Here is a 20,835-nt window from a genome sequence, read left to right as displayed (position 1 = left end):
CTGCGCCATGCGTCAGGATGCTTTGTCTTTTATTCCCCTGACACTGGCCCCTGCTCCATGAAACCTGGTAGAGGCTGACCTTTGACCTCTGGAAAGCGTCTAGACAAAGCAGGCAGACACTCCCCCTCCTTGGCAGTCAAGAACCTTGCACAGTCCATTTGTTGAACACTTGTTGCTTGAAAAAAGAGAGAGAACTCTATTCACTGTTATGGTGTAATTATTGCCAAAGGTGGCTCTGCTGAAATCTAAAATCTGTAGTTTATGATCATCTGGCAAGATGCTGGAAAAGCTACATAATGGATACCTGTTTGGAGGTCATTACCAAACAACATTTAATTCCTTAAATTATATATAGATCTAAAATCTTTTCAACACAAAGGTTAAGGCAAATCAGAGTTGTTGCTTTTTTTTTTAGATATTTTTCTACATCACAGTTGACACATTTTGTTATGCATTTCTTTGAACATCCATGTCTGTTGTATGTTATAATCTAATAAGAATGAAAACTGTATTTTCATTCTACTGTGTATGTAGAAGCCCAGCTAGGGAGTTAAAAATCAGCAAAGCTATAAACTTTCTGTACACCTCATTGGTTTCATGCTCTGCATCAGACTGGAACAATGTTAAACTGCATACTCCTTATCCAACAAAAAACTATATGGGGGAGCAAAAGTGATACAAAAATGGACACACAGACAATATTGTTATATCAACAATAAGAGGAGGGATCTCAGATAATGGTTATCATAATGACAGACACTGTAACTTCATTATATATATATATTAGGAGTGGATATTTACAGAAATTAAAATGGAAATGTAATCTCTTTTTTTCCAGGTTAATAGAAGAACGAAATATATTGTCAGACAACAGTCAAACTAAGCTTCTCTATAAAGCATTTTAAGCAGTGTTTTATAGTGATGCTTGTACAGCAGTTACTCACATTTTAGATAAAACAGTATTTGCTGCGTTTTATAGCACCATACAGGCGTATCTGTGCGTAATTTTCCATGATGGCGCAGCGCTCTAACCAGGACAGGTGTTTCTGTGGTTGCCGCTCGGGGTGGCAACAGTTGCTCAGGTGACTGAAGGCAACTCCCACTGGAGAAAAACAGTCATCTGTTGGTGACACGGAGAGCAGCCTACTCTCACCGGAGAGTTTCAGCTTCATTTTCATCCAGACTCTTACCGAAGCAGCAGCTGCACCTCAGGTGCCATGAACGCGCATCTTTAATGGCACATTAATGGCACCGTTTCAGCGTGTTTCTTTTTGTTGTTGTTGTTTCTGTCTTTTTTCACTCAATTAAGAAGGTCTAATTAAATTAGTTATGGATCGACTGGATGAATGGAGCTTCAAGTCCAAGAAAATGGATCTGGAGGACGATTACTACTTCGGCTACGGAGCGGGGGAAATAACAGATTATCGGGACCCCAATGAACTTCTGGCTGCTTTGAAACAAAAGGAGGAAGAGGTTATTTTGGCAGCCCAGCTGGGAAACGCATTGCTCCTGGAAAACCGTCAGCTCAAAGAGCACAGCGAAAAACTTCAGGAACAGTACGCAGACACGCTGGAGGTAAGGAAAATCTGCTCTTTCTGTGTAGCAGGGCGTCGGTAGATAAGATAAATTAGAGGAAAATATTCTAAAAATGGAGGATAATCAGTGAAATGTGCGATTTGAAAAGTTTTGGCGACGCCGTGGCTGCTCGTGTTTTGAGGTGGGCGGGTGACAATGAGGTTTCTCCTGATTATTAAAAAAACGATTTAAAATGTATTTCAGCTTCGAAAATGCAAGAACAACGAGTGAAAATGCCAGCTCACATGTCTAGAAAAGGTATCAGACAGGAGAGCAACTTTGAGGATATTGTGTGAACTAGATACAGGTTGGCATTTTTCTTCACAATTATACATCATAAGAGTGTTTGTAAGCAGAAAAATATGGAAGATTTATTCATTTGTATGTGTTTATATGCACCCAGTTGTGACTTTCTTGATTATTTGTCCAGTAAAACAACTTTAAAGTAATACACTCTCACTGAGCAGTTTATTAGGAAAACCCTAATGCAATCCATTGTCTGCTTTAAATTACTGAAGTGTTCCTTTTATTTTTTCAACCCATGAATTGACATAAAGGAGGGTAAAATGTTAGAAACACTTATCAATATTGCAATCCAGAACACCACATCCACCTACGATAGCCTCCATAATGAATAATCTGATGACATAAGCCTCATAAAAGTAGAATTTATGGCAGAGATGCTGTATTAGTTTTCACAGGTGCTCAGTGAATGTATAAATCGTGTCGTTTGACGCAATAAGACATAAAATTGACATTTATGTGGTGGGAAAACACATCAACACCCACTGTGTACAATCCACAGTAGGCTGTGTATCCGTCATTCACACAGTCTAATGTAAACAGGCAGAAAAGTTGGTTCCACTTCAAAAATGGTTGCACTGCTAAACTTTTTTTTTCCAGTTTGATCAGCAGCTTCATGCTTCTCTGATCTCTAAAAAAAGGTCTTTTGTGTTGGTCCACTGACTGCAGAAGTATTCAAACAGACATGCTGAAATGCTTCTCAGGCGAGCTTTGTTCACAGGTTGTGAATGAAGCCAGCAACTTTCTGCTGACTTATAAAACACTAACTCCTGACAAGACTTCAGTTGTAGTTAACTTCTGATATAAAGAGAGAACAGAGTCGGCAACAAGAAACATAGATTCACTGAGATCCTGAAGTTACTTGATATTGATTCTCCAAATTTACCAAATGTTTAGCAAATCGCAGCAGGTGAACTGAAGCTTAGTCTTCACATTTTTGTACCTTTCTGCTGCACAGAATCACACACCTGAGACGTTATGACAGATTGAATAATGGCCTTATCACTTTCTCAGGGTCAGTGCTGATGTCTCCTTCAGATGTTCACTGTTTTATCTAATCAGATGTGACTGTCAGCCAAGGCACTGTAAGGACAAGGAGATAAACTAGTTTGCCAAGTGCTGCAAAGACAAGCTGCAGACAGGTGCATGTATAAACCATGATGGATGATTGGAAAAGGCTGCAATGACTGTTTTTATAGATATTGATTAAAACTGTTAATCAGCTGTAAGGGGATGTGTGCGTTCCACTGTGATGGAATATAGGAAAACAGATTGGATGTTTTCCTCTTGTGGAATAAATTATGTGTTGTAAATTCTCACACCATCAGTTACTCCATTTTGTTAATTCAAATTGCAGCTGTGATCCTTCATAGCTCTGAATGAGGAACACCGGCACATTTCATCACTCAGATTCCTTCCAAAACAATATGCTATTGTTAGATGCCAGGAAGCATCCTTTTTTAGCATTATAGTTACTAACCGCCACAACATAAACACGTTGGATAAGCTGTATTTATGGCTTAACTTTTGGGATGTTTGTTGTGCTTCATTTATATTCTTTCACCTGCTAAGACATGATTCCCTTCCATCTGTGCTCAGGAGCTGGAGCAGGGAAAGCATGAGTTCCGACTGAAGCTGGAGGGCTCCCAGTCCCAGTGGGAGAGCCAGGTGGGCGACCTGGAGCGGGACGTGAGGGAGCTGAGTGCCCAGGTGGAGCGGCTCACCCGGGCACTCAGCGAGGCCGAGAAGGACAGGAGTCGAGCCCAGCTGGAGCACAGCGAGCAGACGCAGCGGCTCAGGGAGGAGCTGAACACTGTGAGTCCAGCACAAGCGATAACAGGCGGCATTTCTAGCTTCATGGAATGTTATAATTTAATGTTATTCACATCATGATCTGGGGCTGAACTATAGAGCCTGGTGGCAACAGGTACGCGAGCCTCTCTGAAACAAACACCTTCAGAGGATCCAAACCTGCAGGCCGTCTGAGCCAAACTAGATAAGCCGGGCTGTCATCCAATCCACACAGAGAGGCTCAGTGTTCTCTGAAAACCACTCAGGTATCAGTCTGACTCAGTCTAATCTGGTCCAGAACGAGGCCAAAGCAAAATGCTTAGTGTAGAAATTCAAGTTTTGATTTAACAAAAAAAAAGAAAAGTTTTTATGTGAGCAGGAGAGACAGAAGTGGATTTAGTCAGTTGGTAGCTATGAGACAAAATCTGAGTTGTTGGCTTGAGGCAAATGAACCGTGCTGCATGGAAATGATATGTAAACTAGAGAAGGAGTGAAAGTTAATGCCGTGATTTGATTTTTAGATCGAGGACAGAAAATGTCTGGAATATTTTGGTTTCACTTTGCTTATCTTCAGTCCAGCAGGTCTGTTGATTTTGTAAAAAGAATTCAACACATGAGAAAGAAAAAAAACTATTATTCGATAGGCAGACTGACTGTTTAAGTCATTTTTATACTGTTTGATCACAGGTTGTTAAATGTACTTCAATTTTTTTTGGACTTTTATTCGAACAAAACAAGAAATTTAGACATTTCCACTTTTTAGACATTTTCTAAGCTATTAATTGAGAAAAAGTTAGAAGATTAACCGATTGCGAAACTACCCATTGGTTGTGCCCTACATAAGCACATTATAATCAGATGAACCAGTAAATTCTGTTACATGATGTTAATTTTTAACTTAGACACTGGTATGACACAATACCCTGACATCGTCCAGCTGACTCCTATAATTACGTGCTCCAATCAGATATTTATGATCTTGGGTGTTCGATTCTAAGAAAAAATGTGAACACCGAGAGCAAAATCACCCCAGTGACATATTTTACAGCCTCTTATCAGTCGACAGGGAGGAGACGATTGGATCACACAGCTGGACAACCTTGAGTTTTTTTCCAGTGTGAAAGAGTGGGGCTCTGTTTTGCTAAACATTACAGTTGTGACGCATTGCGTTCCACATGACCAATCGCTTGGTCCAGCAGTTCCTTGTGTTGTTTTCAAAATGAACAGCAAACCTGAGCTTGCAAAGTTAAAAATGAATCAAACAGAGTCCACCCACCGATGAGTCAAGGTCCGCAGAATAAGGAACTGTAAATGTCTCTCCCCCTCTTCTGTGGCCAGGCTGAGAGTCTTAGTGTGGAAAACAGACTCCCCAGAAGAAGTTCAGGAAAATGTCAATTTAGATAAAAGTGTTTTATCTGCGTTTGAGCTGCTCTAGGAGAGGAAAGTGGAGGAAGTTTTGTATTTGGCATCATACATGGCTAACTCTCGACTGTGGTTGTAAAAGAAGAGACAAGAGGGAGTGTGTTTAAGAATGTGAAGAAGCTTCATGTCTGACGGGTGTTTGCCTGACGTGGTGACAGGTTTCGTTGCCTCTGTTGCCCCGCTGCCTGCTAGGGTGAGTTGTGACTGTAGTTCTGACTATGTGAGTGTGGCTTTGTGCCGACTGTGCTTTAGCGGGCCAGCGTTATCAGTAAACCTGTTCATTATTGTCTTGAGTTAATGAGTAATATATGTGTATATGAATGTAACATGAGAGAAAATGTTTACAGATCCCCTTCAGATGCCATAGCTGTCCAGTAAACAGAACAAAACCGAAAGATATTTAGTTTATGATCACTGATAGCTATGAAAATCAGCTTGTGTTCACATTTGGGACCAGAAGACAATCCAGGAAACTGTACACATTTCATGTTTCTTTTATATTTATATCCTTTTGCTTCACTCAAGTTGTCTGGAGCAAGTTTATAAAGTTAATTTACACCCTAATGTGTCTTAAAAACAAAGACTCGAAAGTGCACTTCAGATCATTTCTGTGCATGCCGAATCTCTTCTGGGTTGTGACTTTGTATCTAATGAAACCTTAGCAGGTTTCACAGAACCTGAAACTCTATACTATAGAGTGTATGTGTGAGAGTGTAAGCAGAGCAGGGCAAGAATCTGGAGGAGGGTGTCTGTAATCGAACCACAGAAACCTGAGAGAGAGAAAGAATTCAGAAAGAATTTACCAGCATGACTCTGTTGTGAGATAGGAAAGATTTGCTGTCAATCCCCGTCCTGGTGCATTTGAGGTAGTGGCGGCAATAAAGCGATGTGGATGTTTGCCAGTCTGTCACATGTTTAATGAGAGCCGAGGTACAGAAAATAAGTGTTAAATTGTCAAGGAGTGACCAGTGATGTCAGGTGTTCTGGTTCCATTGCAAATTATTCCCGCAACAGGAAAAAAAAAACAGCTGAGAAGTCAAACATTAATGACTTTATTCTGTGTCTCATGCTTCAGTTTCTTAGTTAATTACTTTAAAGAGGGAGTTTCCAGGCAGTCTCTAACAAGAAAATACATAAAATGTAATTCTGGGGTACCAGGAGATTATGACAGTAATTATGGTAAAAGAAAGAAAAGCAAGATTAAAACATTTTTGCTGAGTTAGTCTGATTCTTGTGCAACTTTAGAAATGATAGGAACGGGAGTGTGATTACTGGGTGGAGATGAGATGTTTAGGATGCTTTTTGGGACGGGTTGTTTACTCAGATATAAAGAAATTAATAATACATTCCTAAAGGTCAGTTCAGGACTTTGGTTTGGACGTGAATCAACGTAAATGAACTATTCACACTTTGGGTTAACATAATTTATATTTACACCAGATCCTTTGACTTAATGTGCCACAGTCAGTGTTGAATCTGAGTTAGCACAGTTCTTTAGTAAAACAGTACTAGGAGGGAGACTCTGACAAAACAATGTCATCTGTCAGTTTGTTATAACTAAAACTAATGACGAACAACAGAATATTTGTTAAACCTGTTGTAGAGTAGCGCTGATAAACATTAGGCTCATTTAAGAGTGTAGTTTTGATTATTTTGAATTTTTATCGAGTTATACTGTAAGGTGTAACTTTAATAAAGCGGGGCATCTACCATTTGATCTGCCTTAGTACCAGTGGTGACAAGTAACTAAGTTAATTTGCTTTAAAGAATTGTACTTAAGTATAATTGTAAGGGGATTGTACTTAACTTGAGTATTTCAATTTTATACTACTTTTTACTTCAACTCTAAAACTTTTTAGAAAATGCAAATAAATGGAAAAAAGAGATAGATACAAAAAGAAATACTAGCAAGCATGTGAGAAAAGTAATTATTTCTTTGTTTACCAGTGCCAAACCCCAAGCCGAAATAAACCTTTTTACCTTTTATCCTTTTTATCAGAAAGTTAATGTACTGTATCCTCAGAGGTGCTTCTTATAATTTGGCCACCTTGTTTGTATCAAAGAGGGTCTTTTGTATGTCCCTGTTAGCAGATAAACAACACTTTACCTTTTCACCTCCTGCTGTCCACCCACTGTTACATGATGGCTTGCTGTGGCTGTGGCTCAGCATGTTATTGGACAGCTGTGACGAATCCCTCGCCGTGGATTTCCGTTATTGTAAAAGGAGATGCCTGAATTGAAACAAGCTCCCCCGTGACCTCTGCTCCCTTCTGCCAGCATCAGCCAGCTCACGGACAGAAAGGAAAAGACAATAAACGCTGCAGAGAGATATAAATCTTTAATTTTCTCCTTTGATGTTGCCCGCTCATACCCAAACATCCCTTCATCCCAGGGGAAAGCCTGTCCTTTCTGTGCGCTCCCTGAGGGGCTCTGCTGTAGCTGGGGGAGTCAGCTGTCGGATAACTCGGTGTTTGGGTTGCTGAAGGCCTCGGGCTCGGGGGGCCTTGCGAGGGGATATCATCTCGGGCTTTGTGTCGCCACCGAATGCAGTGCACTCCTTCCACTCGTGTGTTGGTGATTCTCAGTGGGTCGCTGCCTCTATTGTGGAAGAGGCCCATGTTGCAGCAGTAATGACGACTCACAAATCTTGGACCCCCCTACCCTCCCCACTCTTCTTCTCGCAGTGTGTCTGCATGCTATGTTTTGTTTTTGTCCATCGGTGCCCAACTTTATTCTCGTCACACACACGTTTCACTAATTTTAGCCCTCATTTCCTCCGCACACTCCTGCCGTACTCTCAAGCTGTCCCCTCCAGCTTTACCCTCACGATGGCCAAGTTTTAGCCTCCGCCACATTGTTGTCTAATGTGGCATGGTGATGTCACTGCCGAGACCAAGATGCCCTCCGCTCCATCTGCCGCGGCGTCCGGACTTTCATCTTGTATTATGTGGCCGTGATGGGACCTGACAGGGGCCCGCCAAACTGCTGAGTAAGGGGAACCAGGGGTCCAAAACCGGGACAGGGGAGGAGGAGGAGTAGGAGGTGGAGGGCAATGGATGGTTTGTTCACTCAGGCTTCAGCAGTGGAGCAGCAGCATCCCAGAGATCCCTGAGTTTCTGTGTTTTATTGATTGTGTTTGAGAAAGATGTTCTGCAAAAGTAGCCGATTCTTAGTGAAACAAATAGAACCAGCAGAGAGAAGAGTAAATTATTTACCACTTTAGGTGATTGGCAAACTTTCCTGTTCTTTCAATGAGTAAGTTACAGTCAGGGCTCCCAGCTTTTATGGCTCGAAGTTTCTCATGAACAAAGTGATGTTTACATTGACCGTTTCCCTCAAAATGCATTGTGTGCATCTTTGAGCTTCGTCGAAGTATGTTGAGAATTTCCTTCCTCCTTTGCTCAACTTATTTTCTTAAACTTAGATCCTACATTGTTCATATCCACGTGTTCTAGCTGGCTAAGCAGTGCATCGCCATGTTTCTTGGCTTGTTACAGCTGCCACCTGTAGATCAGCTGAGCAGCCTGGTACCGTTGGGAGGACTGTGCATCATCTCGCTGCCTGCTCATGGGTGGGATGTGATACAAACAGAAAACTTGGAAAAACAATTGCCAGCAGTCTTCAAAAAATCCCAAAATCTACTGATCCCTCTTCAGTGTCAGGTTATGGCCTTTGTGTCTTGAGTTCAGAACCACCATATTGCTATTTCTCAGATCTGAAGCAGCTAGAAAGCTGACCTCCCAGCTTTGGAAACACTGTGTTAACAGAAAGAGATCTAATTTTCTTTTTTGCTGCAGGGCCCACAGTAAAAAAAAAAAAAAAAAAGAAGAAGAAAAAAAAAGTACCAACCACATTTAATTTTAGTCACCTAATCCCCAGCTTCTTCTCATCTCAGTATAGATTACAGGACTTCACTCCAGAGAGATCTCCTGCTGTATGTTTGGTTATTTTTAGTTTAAAGACTGTGGTTTCTGTTCTCTTAAAGCTCATGCCTGAGGCAAGCTTCGTTTTGGAGTTTTAGGCTCACCAATACACATGTACGATTACACTTTTCTGGCTCAGGATTTATTTTCTGTGCTTGGATTTCTCTGTAGCCCCATCATCGTGTCTGAAATTAAACAAAATGAACACAGAAGTCTGTCCTGCAAGTTTTCTGCGTTTTTCGTTTACTCCATTTGTGAAACTCGTGTGATTTTTTTTCTGTGATGTGCGTTTGTAGGCGATGGAGGTGGAGCGAGCCATGTCTAGCGAGCTGCAGGTGCTAAAACAGGAGCTCCAACAAAAAGGAAGCCACAACAGGCAGCAGGATGAGGAGCTGATCAGTGCCATGAGAGAGCAGGTAACTTTTGAACCACTCACACGTGTAAACACACCTAATCCTAAATGTCCCTGTTATGCTAAAAGGATGATTCATCAAACAGTATGTAGTCATGAAAGCATCATGCACTTAAACAGACAGAATGACCAGAACAATCAGCCCCAGCATGTGTTTTCATGTCGCATTTATCTCTCAGAAGTGTTGATAGTGTTTTTCCAGTTGCTGATTCATTTTCTGTTTGATTGTTGAGTTCAGTTTGGTGCCTTCATTTACACATGAGTGATTATAAATGATAATATTTCACTTTTAAGAACATAAAACAACTAAAAATCTTATATTGCAACACTTAAATGCAGGTAATAGAACAAATGGATTTATTCTGGACACATAAAATAAAAAAAAATTATGGAGATAAAAACCAGACAAACCAGAGTAGAAACAAGAAAATGCAGCAAGAATACAAAACCAACATTGGGCATTTTTACAATAGGAAATAGGAATGTTTGCATACTAATATGTTTTTCTCTCTTTTAATTAAAAATGAGACCAAACTTTAAAGAACTTCCATTGATGGTGGTGATAACAGTGTTTTTTTTATGATTAACAATACAAAAGAAGCAGTATCTGTGTTTAGTTTAAACTACTGAGCAAATTCAGGCTTTATCAGGGAGGAGAAAAGTCCAAATTCTTGTTTGGGAGACGCATATCTCCTGAATAAGATAAATGCAGCCAGACAGATTCCAACAGTAGAAATCATTCTTCAGTAATTTTGATTACTTGCTTCCAAAAAAGGAGAAATAAAACCATATTTCTATACTCATTTTTAACAGTTTTTCATGACAGCTCCTGCTGGTGGTTTGAACTGGTGTGATGAAGGCATAGTGAAAGTCAAAGAGAGTTATCTAAGATTTATGTTTGCGCCTGTTTTTCCAGGTGTTGCGACTCACACAGAAGGAACAGGTGCTGGAGCAGCGGTTGGAGAGCGTGTGTCAAGAAAACGCAGAGCTGAGGGCGAGTTTGGCCTCTCTGCACACTCGCTTGGCTCTTCACGACCAACGCGACCAGCAGCACAACCAGCAGGTACAGACACAAACGCATTACGTACTTGCGGTGAAAAAACAAACACACCGGGAACGTCACTCTCTCCTCAAACTAAATACGCGCTGATTAGTGTTCATTGTAGCAGCAAGCACCACAGAACGGCTTCGTGCAGTTGTATGAATGAAAGAGCCTCAATAACAAAGGGATTTTCTGCTCTCTGCCTGGCAGGCCTGGGTTTCGGCTGGATTGTGGAAAGCATTGCTAAACAATCACTTCATCCCCGTCATTGTAATTTCCACCAGCAATTCTGGATTCCTCTCGTGTTCGTTTAGTTTCATGTTTGTCTGCAGACAGGAATCTGGCACGTCAGGATTTCTGTCACCCTGAATGTCAGTAGAGTTTTTACACGAGTCTCTCATGACACTCTTGACTTCAGGGTGAAATATTACTAAACAAAACTCAGTAATCTATGAGGATTCATTACCTTATCTTAACCTCCTTATTTGTTATACTCGTTGTCAATCTGAGCATCATGATTGTGCCTGCGGGTTTATTTGTCTGCGCTCCTGTGTAATTTATTATCGCGTATCTCTTTCTCTTTGTGTTTTCAGCTAGCTGAGGCGTGGCAGGAGGTGGAGGCGGCCCGGAGTCGGTCGCAGCAGCTGCAGGCCCAGGTGGAGGAGCTGCAGGAGGAGGTGTCCCTGCAGGAAAACAGGAGCCACGGAGAAGCCTCCCTGTTGTCGGAGCTGGAGAGCAGCCTGGAGACGGCGAGCCTGGGAGTCAGTAAAGAAGAGGTAGATTAGTGTTTAACACCATCAGGGCACAGCTTGGTAATCCATTATGCCAGAGAAAGAATGGGCTGAAGTCCTATATCAGCCAAGATGACCAAATAATAGTACATGCAGATATGTACTCAGTACTCTGTGTAGCTCTTTAAAGGATACATCTGGTGTTGTTTTTGTCACTGTCACAACTCATGAAAAGACCAAGTTAATCCTTGACAAGCATTGTCTGTGTGTCTAGAGTCAAATGTAAGTTATATAAGTCATCTGGGCCTTTGCTGTAAAAAAAAACAAACTATGAACACATCCATGAGCTGCACTGTTGCTCTGCATGATGCTCCTTCATCATTGCAGTTCATTCTGAATAGATCCTACAAACACAGTCCTGCTGCTGTTTAAACTCACTTGAGTGTGTATTAATCCACAGTTGAAACTAGTCCCATAAAAGTCCTCTAAGGTTTGACAGTAGCTACAGTGCCCAGCTGTTTAAGAACATTGCTGAGATTTTCTGTCTTGGTTTTCATGTGAATTTTTGACAGCAGGAAAAAAAAAGATATTGTTGGCACTGTTTTACTTGTCAGTTATCGTGGAAGTGGTGAGGAGCTAAAGGATGGAGAGGAAACATTGTAGGCTTCTCTAGCTCTAAATAATTCAATTCAAATAGGCAAATAAGAGACTTAAAACCACCTGCCTGATAATGTGTAGGTCCTCCTCATGCTGCTAAAACAGCTCTGTCAGGGCATGGACAGGGGACAGTGTTCTGTGTTGTTTGGCAGTGGATCGGGTTTGTTCTGCCACATCTAGCTGATGCTTGATTAGATTTGGGATCTGGGGAGTTTGGAGGCTGGTTCAACACTTTGGGCTCTTTGTCGGGTTCCTTGATCTGTCCCTGAGTAATGGAAAGCTGCTGCCACCAAGGAGTGAGCTTGGTCTGCAACAATATTTAACATTGCTCTGTAATGAGATGATCAGTGGTATTCACTTCACCTGCCAGCATATATTAGTAATTATCCTTTGGTATCCTGGCCTCCACAATATGATTAAAATCCAAGGCTGCCAAACATATTTTGGCCTACTTACAAGTTCGCTCCGTTTATAAGTTTCACAGATATTGAAAATGGTTAGAGGTGTTGTAACAGAGGAGTTATGAGAAACCATATGGTGCCCTGAGATTGCTGCAGATGGGAAGTCTGACCTGCAGTAAGAAGCCTGTCTGTTCTTTGTGAATGTAAACAAAAAGCAGCTAAGCAAGAACCTGTTTTATTACTGTACTATTTAAACATTTCTGTATGTTTTAGGAAACTGCCAATGAGCAGGACTATTTTTAATTAGATTTTTGTGTTATTGTGATAAATTCACCTAAACTTGTCAGGTTTTATTTTTTCTGGATTAACCTTAAAACAACTGGATGTGACAATACACATCGTTACAATGTGAACTGTGAAACACACACATTCTCAGAAGCAGGCGACACAGTGTGACAAAACAGTTTTGTTTATAACACATACTGTGAATACTGTGGAGTCCTTGTGCAAAACAAAAGTATGTCACCGCTCAGAAGTAGGAAATAGTTGCTTTATCTGAACAAATCAACAAACACAACCAGTACTGCCTGATGGAAACCGGCTGCACTGACTTTATCTCCCTGCTGTGGTTGGCAATTGTTAGTTTTAAAGTCATGTTGTTGAAGTCCTGCCCACAATGATTCACAGATCACGTGTTTTAAAGGGAATTGTGTCGATGTATTTCCTTAAAGACATTTACGATGAGATCACACAATAATAGCACTGGAGAAACATCATCTGTACGTTGAATTTTAGGTAACATGCGTAGATGTTGTTGTAAAAACACAGTGACTGTGTCAGCAGAGAGGAGTTCAATGACAGAACATTTTGTGCAAGTTCTCAGTGACAGTGTGATTTGTGTTTGAAGCGAAGACTCCCTCTGCGAGGAGAAGGTGTGAAGGTCTGAATTTTTAGAGTGAAAAAATAAGTATTAGAAAGGACTTGCTACTGGGGACAAAATTACATTCAGGAGAGAACAGAAAAGGTCTTCTCACTCTGTGTGTCTGCTGTTATTGTTGTGGTGCAGCAGGAAAATGTGGTGTGTAACTGCACTCGTGACTCATTCACTATATTTCCTGTTTGGTATTGTCACATTGTATGAGAGTTTCCACTTTTTTTTTTTAAAGTTCATGAAATAAAAAAGTGGAATAACTTTGAAGACCGATTCATTTTAATGCCTCTTTGTCGCATAATTAATTAGTTTCAAGTCAGCTAAATATGTCCTTTGGCCCGAGGTGCCCAAACTTATGCAATAAGGTGTTGCTCTTTTATCATCTGAAAACCACCCTGTTCAGATATCTTTCTTATCAGATCAACAGTATCATGTCATAATATTTGACTCAGGTAAGTTAAATATAGCAATGAGGTAATGCAGGCACCTCCCTTTGTGAAAATACCTGATGTCACTCAAGACAGAATATGTTCTGTGCTGAAAGAGAAAAAGGAAAACAAATCTCTTGTTTTTTTTTGTGTCACGAACAGCTTACTTTTTACTGAAACATCTGAGCTCCTTTAATGTAGGCCAAACATACAGTAGCTGCCTCCAAGCTGTACCAGTTGGGAGTTTCAAGCTACAGTTTTAAGGAAATACAAAAGCGATAGCTAAAATGACACTTTATACATCTTGTAGAAGTCACAAGAAACATAAATCAACATGTTTCCCCCTTGTTCTATTTAGATCTCACAAGAAATGGGGTCCATCCTCCAGTTACTGCTCCCATTGACGGGGAACCTGAACGGCCCGGGGAGGTCAGAGGTGGTGGATCAGCAGCAGGACCTGCAGGCGATGCTGCACCGGCTGAAGGGAGTGGCTCAAACACTAGCATCCGGCCCTCAGGTAAGCAACCCCATACAAAAAGAACAAGTAGAGCAGGAGAGGATATGCAAACAAAAGACTGACCTCGTTTGAAATCAAAGAAGGGTAGGAAAAGCACACTGTAGCTTTTGAGATGTCTTGAGTCTATGAATCATATATCATTAACAGAAGCAATATATGTGCAAAACTCCCAGCTCTGGTGTCCATATACAGGATGTCCTTTGTGCCATATGTGCATCAGTTAATGAGAACATGTGCTAGATGGATAAAGACTAGAAGCTCAGCGGTTTTAACTGTGTGGTTTTTGAAAATGTGTTGTGAAAGTGTGAGCAGATTTAGAAACAGTTGCATGTCTCTAATGTGCCGCTGTTCTGAAGTGACACTCTAAAATGTTCGGCTATACTGAGCGTGCAGTAGCTACCCTGCTTTGTTTTTCTTTGAGCCATTAGAAGTGAGAAACAGTTACAGAAAAAGCACAAATCATGGCTCCATTAAGCAGCCTGCTCACATACATTCATCAGTTTATTCACAGTCTGTCTGTCGACCCCCTACTGGCTGTTAGAGGCTCTATAGTGTCTTCACACTGAACTATGCTGAGGAGCTGCCTGCCCTTGTACAAGCGAAAAATGCCAGTGAATTAGTGCAACTGATATCTTATGTGCTTTGCTAAGCCCCTGTTTGCCAGCGGTGAACATATACAATTGTCCACTTGTGTCTCATAGCATTTGTATTCCACTCAGACCAGTAACATGCGTTTATCACTGTAACTAAATATCCCGCCCCGCCTCTTCCTCCCTCAGAGAACCTTGCAAATAGGCCAACACCACAGAAACCCCTTTCGGTGTACGTCCACGACTGACACCTGATCTCTCTGTTGATGTCTCTGTCTCAGGAGCTGAATCTGGGTTTTGTCGGTGGGACGGCTGATCAGTGTGGGAATCTGAGCGCAGCACAGGAGCTGAGAGATCAGGTAACCGAGTGATGAACGAATATATCTGTCAAGGAGGGGTAGCGCCTGTGGCTGACCATTATATCCGGATTTGGCTGCACCAGTACTGACCTTGTTGTCGTCAATGCAATCCATCTTAGTGTCATATGCAGATACAGGGACCTCTGAGTGCATTTTTACTGCAGGTTAATTACCTAAGTTGTCCAACACATGCCATAATTGGCCTACATCAAATAATATACTGTATAACTTGCAGGTTTTTTTTTGTTGTTTTTTTACATTTACACTCCGCACATGAGTTTCTGACATTCATAGCATTAGTATTTTAAAATTAAATCAATATATGGTGAAGAATAACACCTGAGTTACTTTGTTCAAGTTCACATATGACGACCTGGTGTTTTTTTGTGTTTTATTTTGTATTTCACAACTCATATCTTGTATCTATTATAAATTACAGCCTGCACATCTGTTTTGCTGAACACGTTGGTTTTTTTGGATTCCCTTTGAAATTACACTTATTAAATCAAACTGCCTCTCCACAAACTAAAAGTAGTAGAATTTAAATTTTATTTTAGATTTGCTTTAAAAACAGAAACTTAATCACAATAACAAAGCATTTTCTGTTTTAGAAATAGATTAATATTTACTCTGTGTGTTGTGCAGAACGTCCAGCTGCGGCAGGAAAACGCTGAGCTGACGCAGAAGCTGCAGAGAAAACAAGATCAAGCTGACGTCGTCCAACAGGCCATCAGAGACCGAGACGAAGCCATAGCCAAGTGAGTAACTCATGATAATACTGTGTAAAAGAAATTCATAGTTCCTGTTGGAAGCTGCAGCTGCACCAGCAGCTACACTGTAGCTGCTACAGTAATGAGTTTTTACCTGTGTAGGGTTTGAACATCCTGACTGTAAAAAAAAAAAAAAACATCTTGTATGTGACTAAAGAGGTTTCACTGTGTCTTGTTAGGAAAAACCTGATGGAGGCAGAGTTGGTGAGAAGTAAAAATGACATGATGTCTCTGAACAACCAGTTATTAGAAGCCATCCAACGCAAACTGGAGCTGTCACAAGAACTGGAGGCCTGGCAGGTGAGATCCCTGTTCCACTATCATGAATTCTATTTGACATCTCCTGCTCTATAAAATCCTCAATCGATACGTTTAATTCACGCCCTTAAGATCTGCATCATCACTGATGGTATATCACATTTTGAGACTCGCTGTCTGCAGTTTTAGTAATAATTCAATGAGACCAGAGATGGATGGATGTGTCTCAGGCTGAGTTTCCTGCGGGGAAGGTCAGCGACAGATGCAGCCGTATTGCTCTCAGTCCTGACAGTTTGACGGGATCTGAACGGCAGGTGTCTCTGTCTCTTAGACCTTCTGCTGCTGAGTCACTATGCCAAGCCGAGCCATCTGTCAGAGGGTCTGATCTGTCATGCTTTAATGAAGATAATGCAAATAACATTTAGACCGAAACACTTGTTCGTGTTCTATAGATGTCATGTTAGCTGAGGGAAGAAGTACACTTTGTCTGTCTTTGACGGTTAATGAATTACCCTTATTCATTAAAAAAAATGTTAATGGTTAAATGTTAGGGATATTAAACCATGCATATCCAAGACATAAGGTAAATCATAAACAAAGCCATGTACAGAATAAGTGCAGAATAAGATAATTCGCCTGGATGGAAGGATGAGTTTCTCAAATACAGACTAATTTCATGTGAAGATATACCAAAGCAAGATAAGATATGTTACGCTAGCAAAAAAGAAAAACAACAAATCCAAGAAAAAAAATGTAGTGGTAATAATGGAAAATGTTAAACCTAGAAATGTAGAGAAATGTTGTCTTTGTGTTTCATGGTACATGAGTTGGAGTCAGAATCCAAACCAAAACATCTTTTCTGTGTGCGCTGGCTCATGGTGACGGAGCTTTACACCACAATTAATTGAAAGGTCTCTGGCAGACGAACAAAGAAGATCTAAAATATAACTTCCATTTAATGTTATCAACAAATCCCATGACAAAACCACAACATTTTGACTTGTCCTGTCTGTGGTTCTCAGCTTTAAGCCAACTGATCCCTGCTAAAGCAATACAATAGTTTGATGTCTTTAAAGGCTCAGTAATTTACCAAATCTGCTGTACAGTGTAGTTTTTAGCAAATGTTTCTCAGACACACGTACATACACAACAGTACATAGCGTTGCACTGAGTAGTACTGACTGCTAGTGTTTATTGGCTCAAATAAACTCACAGAAACATGTCACCTGTGCAGTGCTGTGGCTAGCTGACCTATTTAACTGTTTTTGAACACAACTGGAAGTCTTTGGCACAAAAGAATGAGCTACATGGGATGATATTTGTTAACAGGATTATGTCTTTGTTGCATTTGGTCTTCTCATGGGATTAATTCACAGAAGGAGAAAATTGACCTTTAAACAATCATTGTCAAAGCAACGCGTGCGGCACCAGTGAGCTTGAATGATGTGATGGTAGTGCTGACATGCTGCAGACACCAGACTGAATCCCTGCTCCTCAGACTTCCTGCTCATTTCCTCTTCCTCCCCACCTTTCCTCAGGATGACATTCAGATCATCATCAACCAGCAGCTCAAGACCCAGCAGCAGTCGGAGCAGCCTCAGAAGAAACCCACCTCCAACGGCATGTCGTTCTTCCGCAGACCCAGCAGGACGGCCTCCACCTGGACACGTCAGTCCTCCACATCCTCCTGGAGCTCAGATGTCAGTCAGGACAAAGCCCAGTCCCCCTGGAGGGACTGGTTAAGACGGGGCAAAGGAGCACAGTACGGCAAATAACAATGGAGACTGAGTGCTACAACTACCTACTGACTTCTGAGGAGAGGATGCACCAGCAGAAAATGTCAGAGGGAAGTCATCTTGTACATCGTATGTGGTGAAAAACAGCCATAAAGACACTGTTAATTCAGTGATGGAAACACAAAGCCACTACAAACAAAGACATTTACTGAAACATTTCACTGAGAGGCTGAGCCTTCTTAAAATCTAACCTGTAACGACCTGAAACACTACCATTTTCACAGTTACATTCAAGGGTTTGTTTGAGACTGTAAATATTGTGCCTTATTTTGTAATATTGTATTATGAAGCTCTTTACGTCTGAGACTTTATATGAAATATGTGATAGGTGTAGATCAGTGGAAAGTATTTGTTCAGACTATTTAACTTAACCGATCTAAGAGGTCAGGAATTAAACGATCAAACACTTCAGTTTCAGTCGTTGCTGAAATTGTCTTTACCAAGTTGGATGTAAGAAATTTTGTCTTTTTTTTTTTTTTTTACTGTCAGTTTTGCTCAAATGTTAAGTATGTGAAAAACAAAAAAGCTGATTGTATGAGAAACACTGTATGTCTTGATGTATATTGAGAATGCTGTTTAGTTTTTCTTTTTTTTTTTAAATACAATATTATTTGGTTTTTACTTAAAAACCAAAAACGTTCTCTTGGTGTGCGTCTGTGTAGCAGACACACGTATGTTCATTTTCTGTGACTCAGTGTTCAATATTGAAGCTGCTTAGTACAAACTGTGTTATTTCCTAAGCTGTCTGACTGACCACGTCTGGAATGATTGCCGGATAGTTTCATAAAACATCAAATAATAAGATCTTTGTGTCTGTGACTATTTGTGTTGGGACTCTTAATGTGATCAACTCAAAAAGGGAGAAAGAGTCGTCTCTCAATTCAACTTTTGTTTTGTTAGGACACAATAAACAGAAGAAAAAGAGAAGTCTTCAGCTGACACTGGTACAATAATAAAAAGCAGCTCAGGTTCCATGACAACCATAAACTGAGATACAAATACTGCAGATACATTCAGCACATAGACTTTTCTGTGCTGTCAGTAAATGGTAAATGGCCTGCACTTATATAGGCTTTTCTACCTTAGTGGTACTCAAAGCGCTTTACAATGTTTTCTCATTCACCCATTCACACACACACACACACACACATTCATTTACAGAACTGCCATGCAAAGTGCTACCTGCCATTGGATGCAACTTCAGGTTCAATGTCTTGCCCAAGGACACTTTGAACCACCAACCTTGCAGTTAGAGGACAACCTGCTCTGCCACCTGATCTACAGCCGCCCAGGTCTACACAGTAAATATGTAGACAAAAATAAAATATGTTTGAGTTGATGTTATCTCTTACAAATGTGAGCAAAATTATTGAGAAGTTTGACCATAAATCTAATTTTCCTGGTTTGATTTTTATTGCATCATAGCATAAAATGATCATAACATGTCTGCAGGGGACTGATCAGTTTAAAGATTAGTTTGAGGGGGGAGGGGAAAGGTCTTGATTATGACTATGAATTATAAAACACTTCCTCATAAAAGAGCAATCTCTTTTTTTTTACCTGCTGACAGATGCTCAAAAAGACACAGACAATGACAGAATTCTGCACTAATGCACTGTGCTGTGGAAACCTCTTAGGAACCAAGGTCCAAAGTTCACTCTGCATCATGACCACAGCTCCAAACATGCAGCAGGTTGCATAAAATACATCCTAGAGAGTCATTCAAGGTCACAGACTACAAATAGATGTTTTACCTGCTATTATAAGTCTTCTATCATTCTTACAAATCTGCAATATGTTTGAGTCCTTGTGGGACATGAACACACCTTTGTGAAACAAATGGGGCTGTCTAAACTGCAACTCCTGCATATGTTATCCAAACTTAATCAAGTTAACGGGCTTCACAAATGAAAATAATTTGTTTTTAATTTCATAAACACACTAACAAAGGAAAGGTGGTGTTCATTCATCAAAACTAGGAAGAAATCTTCTCCCAGACTGCTGCTGCCCTCTGCTGATGATCAGAAAACTCTGCAGCCTGTAGGGGAACAAATCAAAGTCCACGCAGATGCAGATCAAACTGGCTCTGTCTGGACACCTGCCGATTTCACACACATTTAAACACAAAAACAACAACAAGTGCACACACAGTAATACAAACAAAAACCAAAACCAAAAAAATAAATGTGAATTGAAAGGTTCCAAATGTTGAAGTTTGCTGCTGAAGTGACTCAAAGCTAAATAAAAATCTTGTTTGAGAGTGGACTATTGTGATGCACTCATCACTGGACTTTATTACATATTTGCTACTCATGGTCAAAATTCTGCTGCTAGAATATGACAAACAGCAAGAAGAGAGAACAGTGTTTCCCAAATCTTAGATCTCTGCACTGGCTTCCAGTTCCATATAGAATTTAAAGCCCTACTTATTGTCTTTAGGTCTCTGAATGATCTCGACTCAAAAAGTATTTGAGATGTCTTTGCTGAGGAACCTGGAACCTGGAAAGTTTCTTCTTTGCGATGTGCAGCGACTGGTCAGTTCATGATGCCCAGAGTTCAAACCACAAGATGGCGTTTAGTCACTTTGCTGCCTGCTGCTGGCATCAGCTTCTCTTGGAACTTAGATCAGCGCCAGCTGTAGTCATTTTGAAAAGAAAACTAAAGATATTTCTTTTTCCGACTGGATCTTGATCAGTTTTATTTTTGGTGTAGACAGCCTGTACTCTTCCAGTACATGTTTTCTTTTGTTTACCTTTGATTGTCACACACACACACACACACACACACACACACGATACCCTCTGTGCATGATAAGGTGCTATATAAAAAAACTTGGTTGCTTTCTAAGTCTAAGGCATACAGTTATAGAGCTACTGTTGGAGCTGTCTCACACTCACTGTGATGTTAATGTGAAACAAGTGGGATGACA

General features: G+C 40.6%; 1 protein-coding gene across 1 annotated transcript; it reads left to right on the top strand.

The window, feature by feature from the left end:
* The first annotated feature begins 1,329 nt into the window (after positions 1 to 1,329).
* LOC103353383 (bicaudal D-related protein 1) lies at positions 1,330 to 18,710 on the top strand. Its single transcript, XM_008276333.1, has 10 exons — positions 1,330 to 1,575; positions 3,478 to 3,693; positions 9,311 to 9,430; positions 10,343 to 10,489; positions 11,062 to 11,244; positions 13,975 to 14,133; positions 15,005 to 15,082; positions 15,728 to 15,840; positions 16,032 to 16,152; positions 17,649 to 18,710. Exons 1-10 carry the CDS (start codon positions 1,330 to 1,332, stop codon positions 17,883 to 17,885), a joined length of 1,620 nt encoding a protein of 539 aa, XP_008274555.1. The 3' UTR covers positions 17,886 to 18,710.
* The last annotated feature ends 2,125 nt before the right edge of the window (positions 18,711 to 20,835 follow it).

Source organism: Stegastes partitus, unplaced genomic scaffold, assembly GCF_000690725.1.
Source record: "Stegastes partitus isolate 25-593 unplaced genomic scaffold, Stegastes_partitus-1.0.2 Scaffold69, whole genome shotgun sequence".
NCBI classification, from domain to species: domain Eukaryota; kingdom Metazoa; phylum Chordata; class Actinopteri; family Pomacentridae; genus Stegastes; species Stegastes partitus.
Note: the sequence above shows the minus strand (reverse complement) of the source record. Positions and strands in the feature narration are given on the sequence as shown.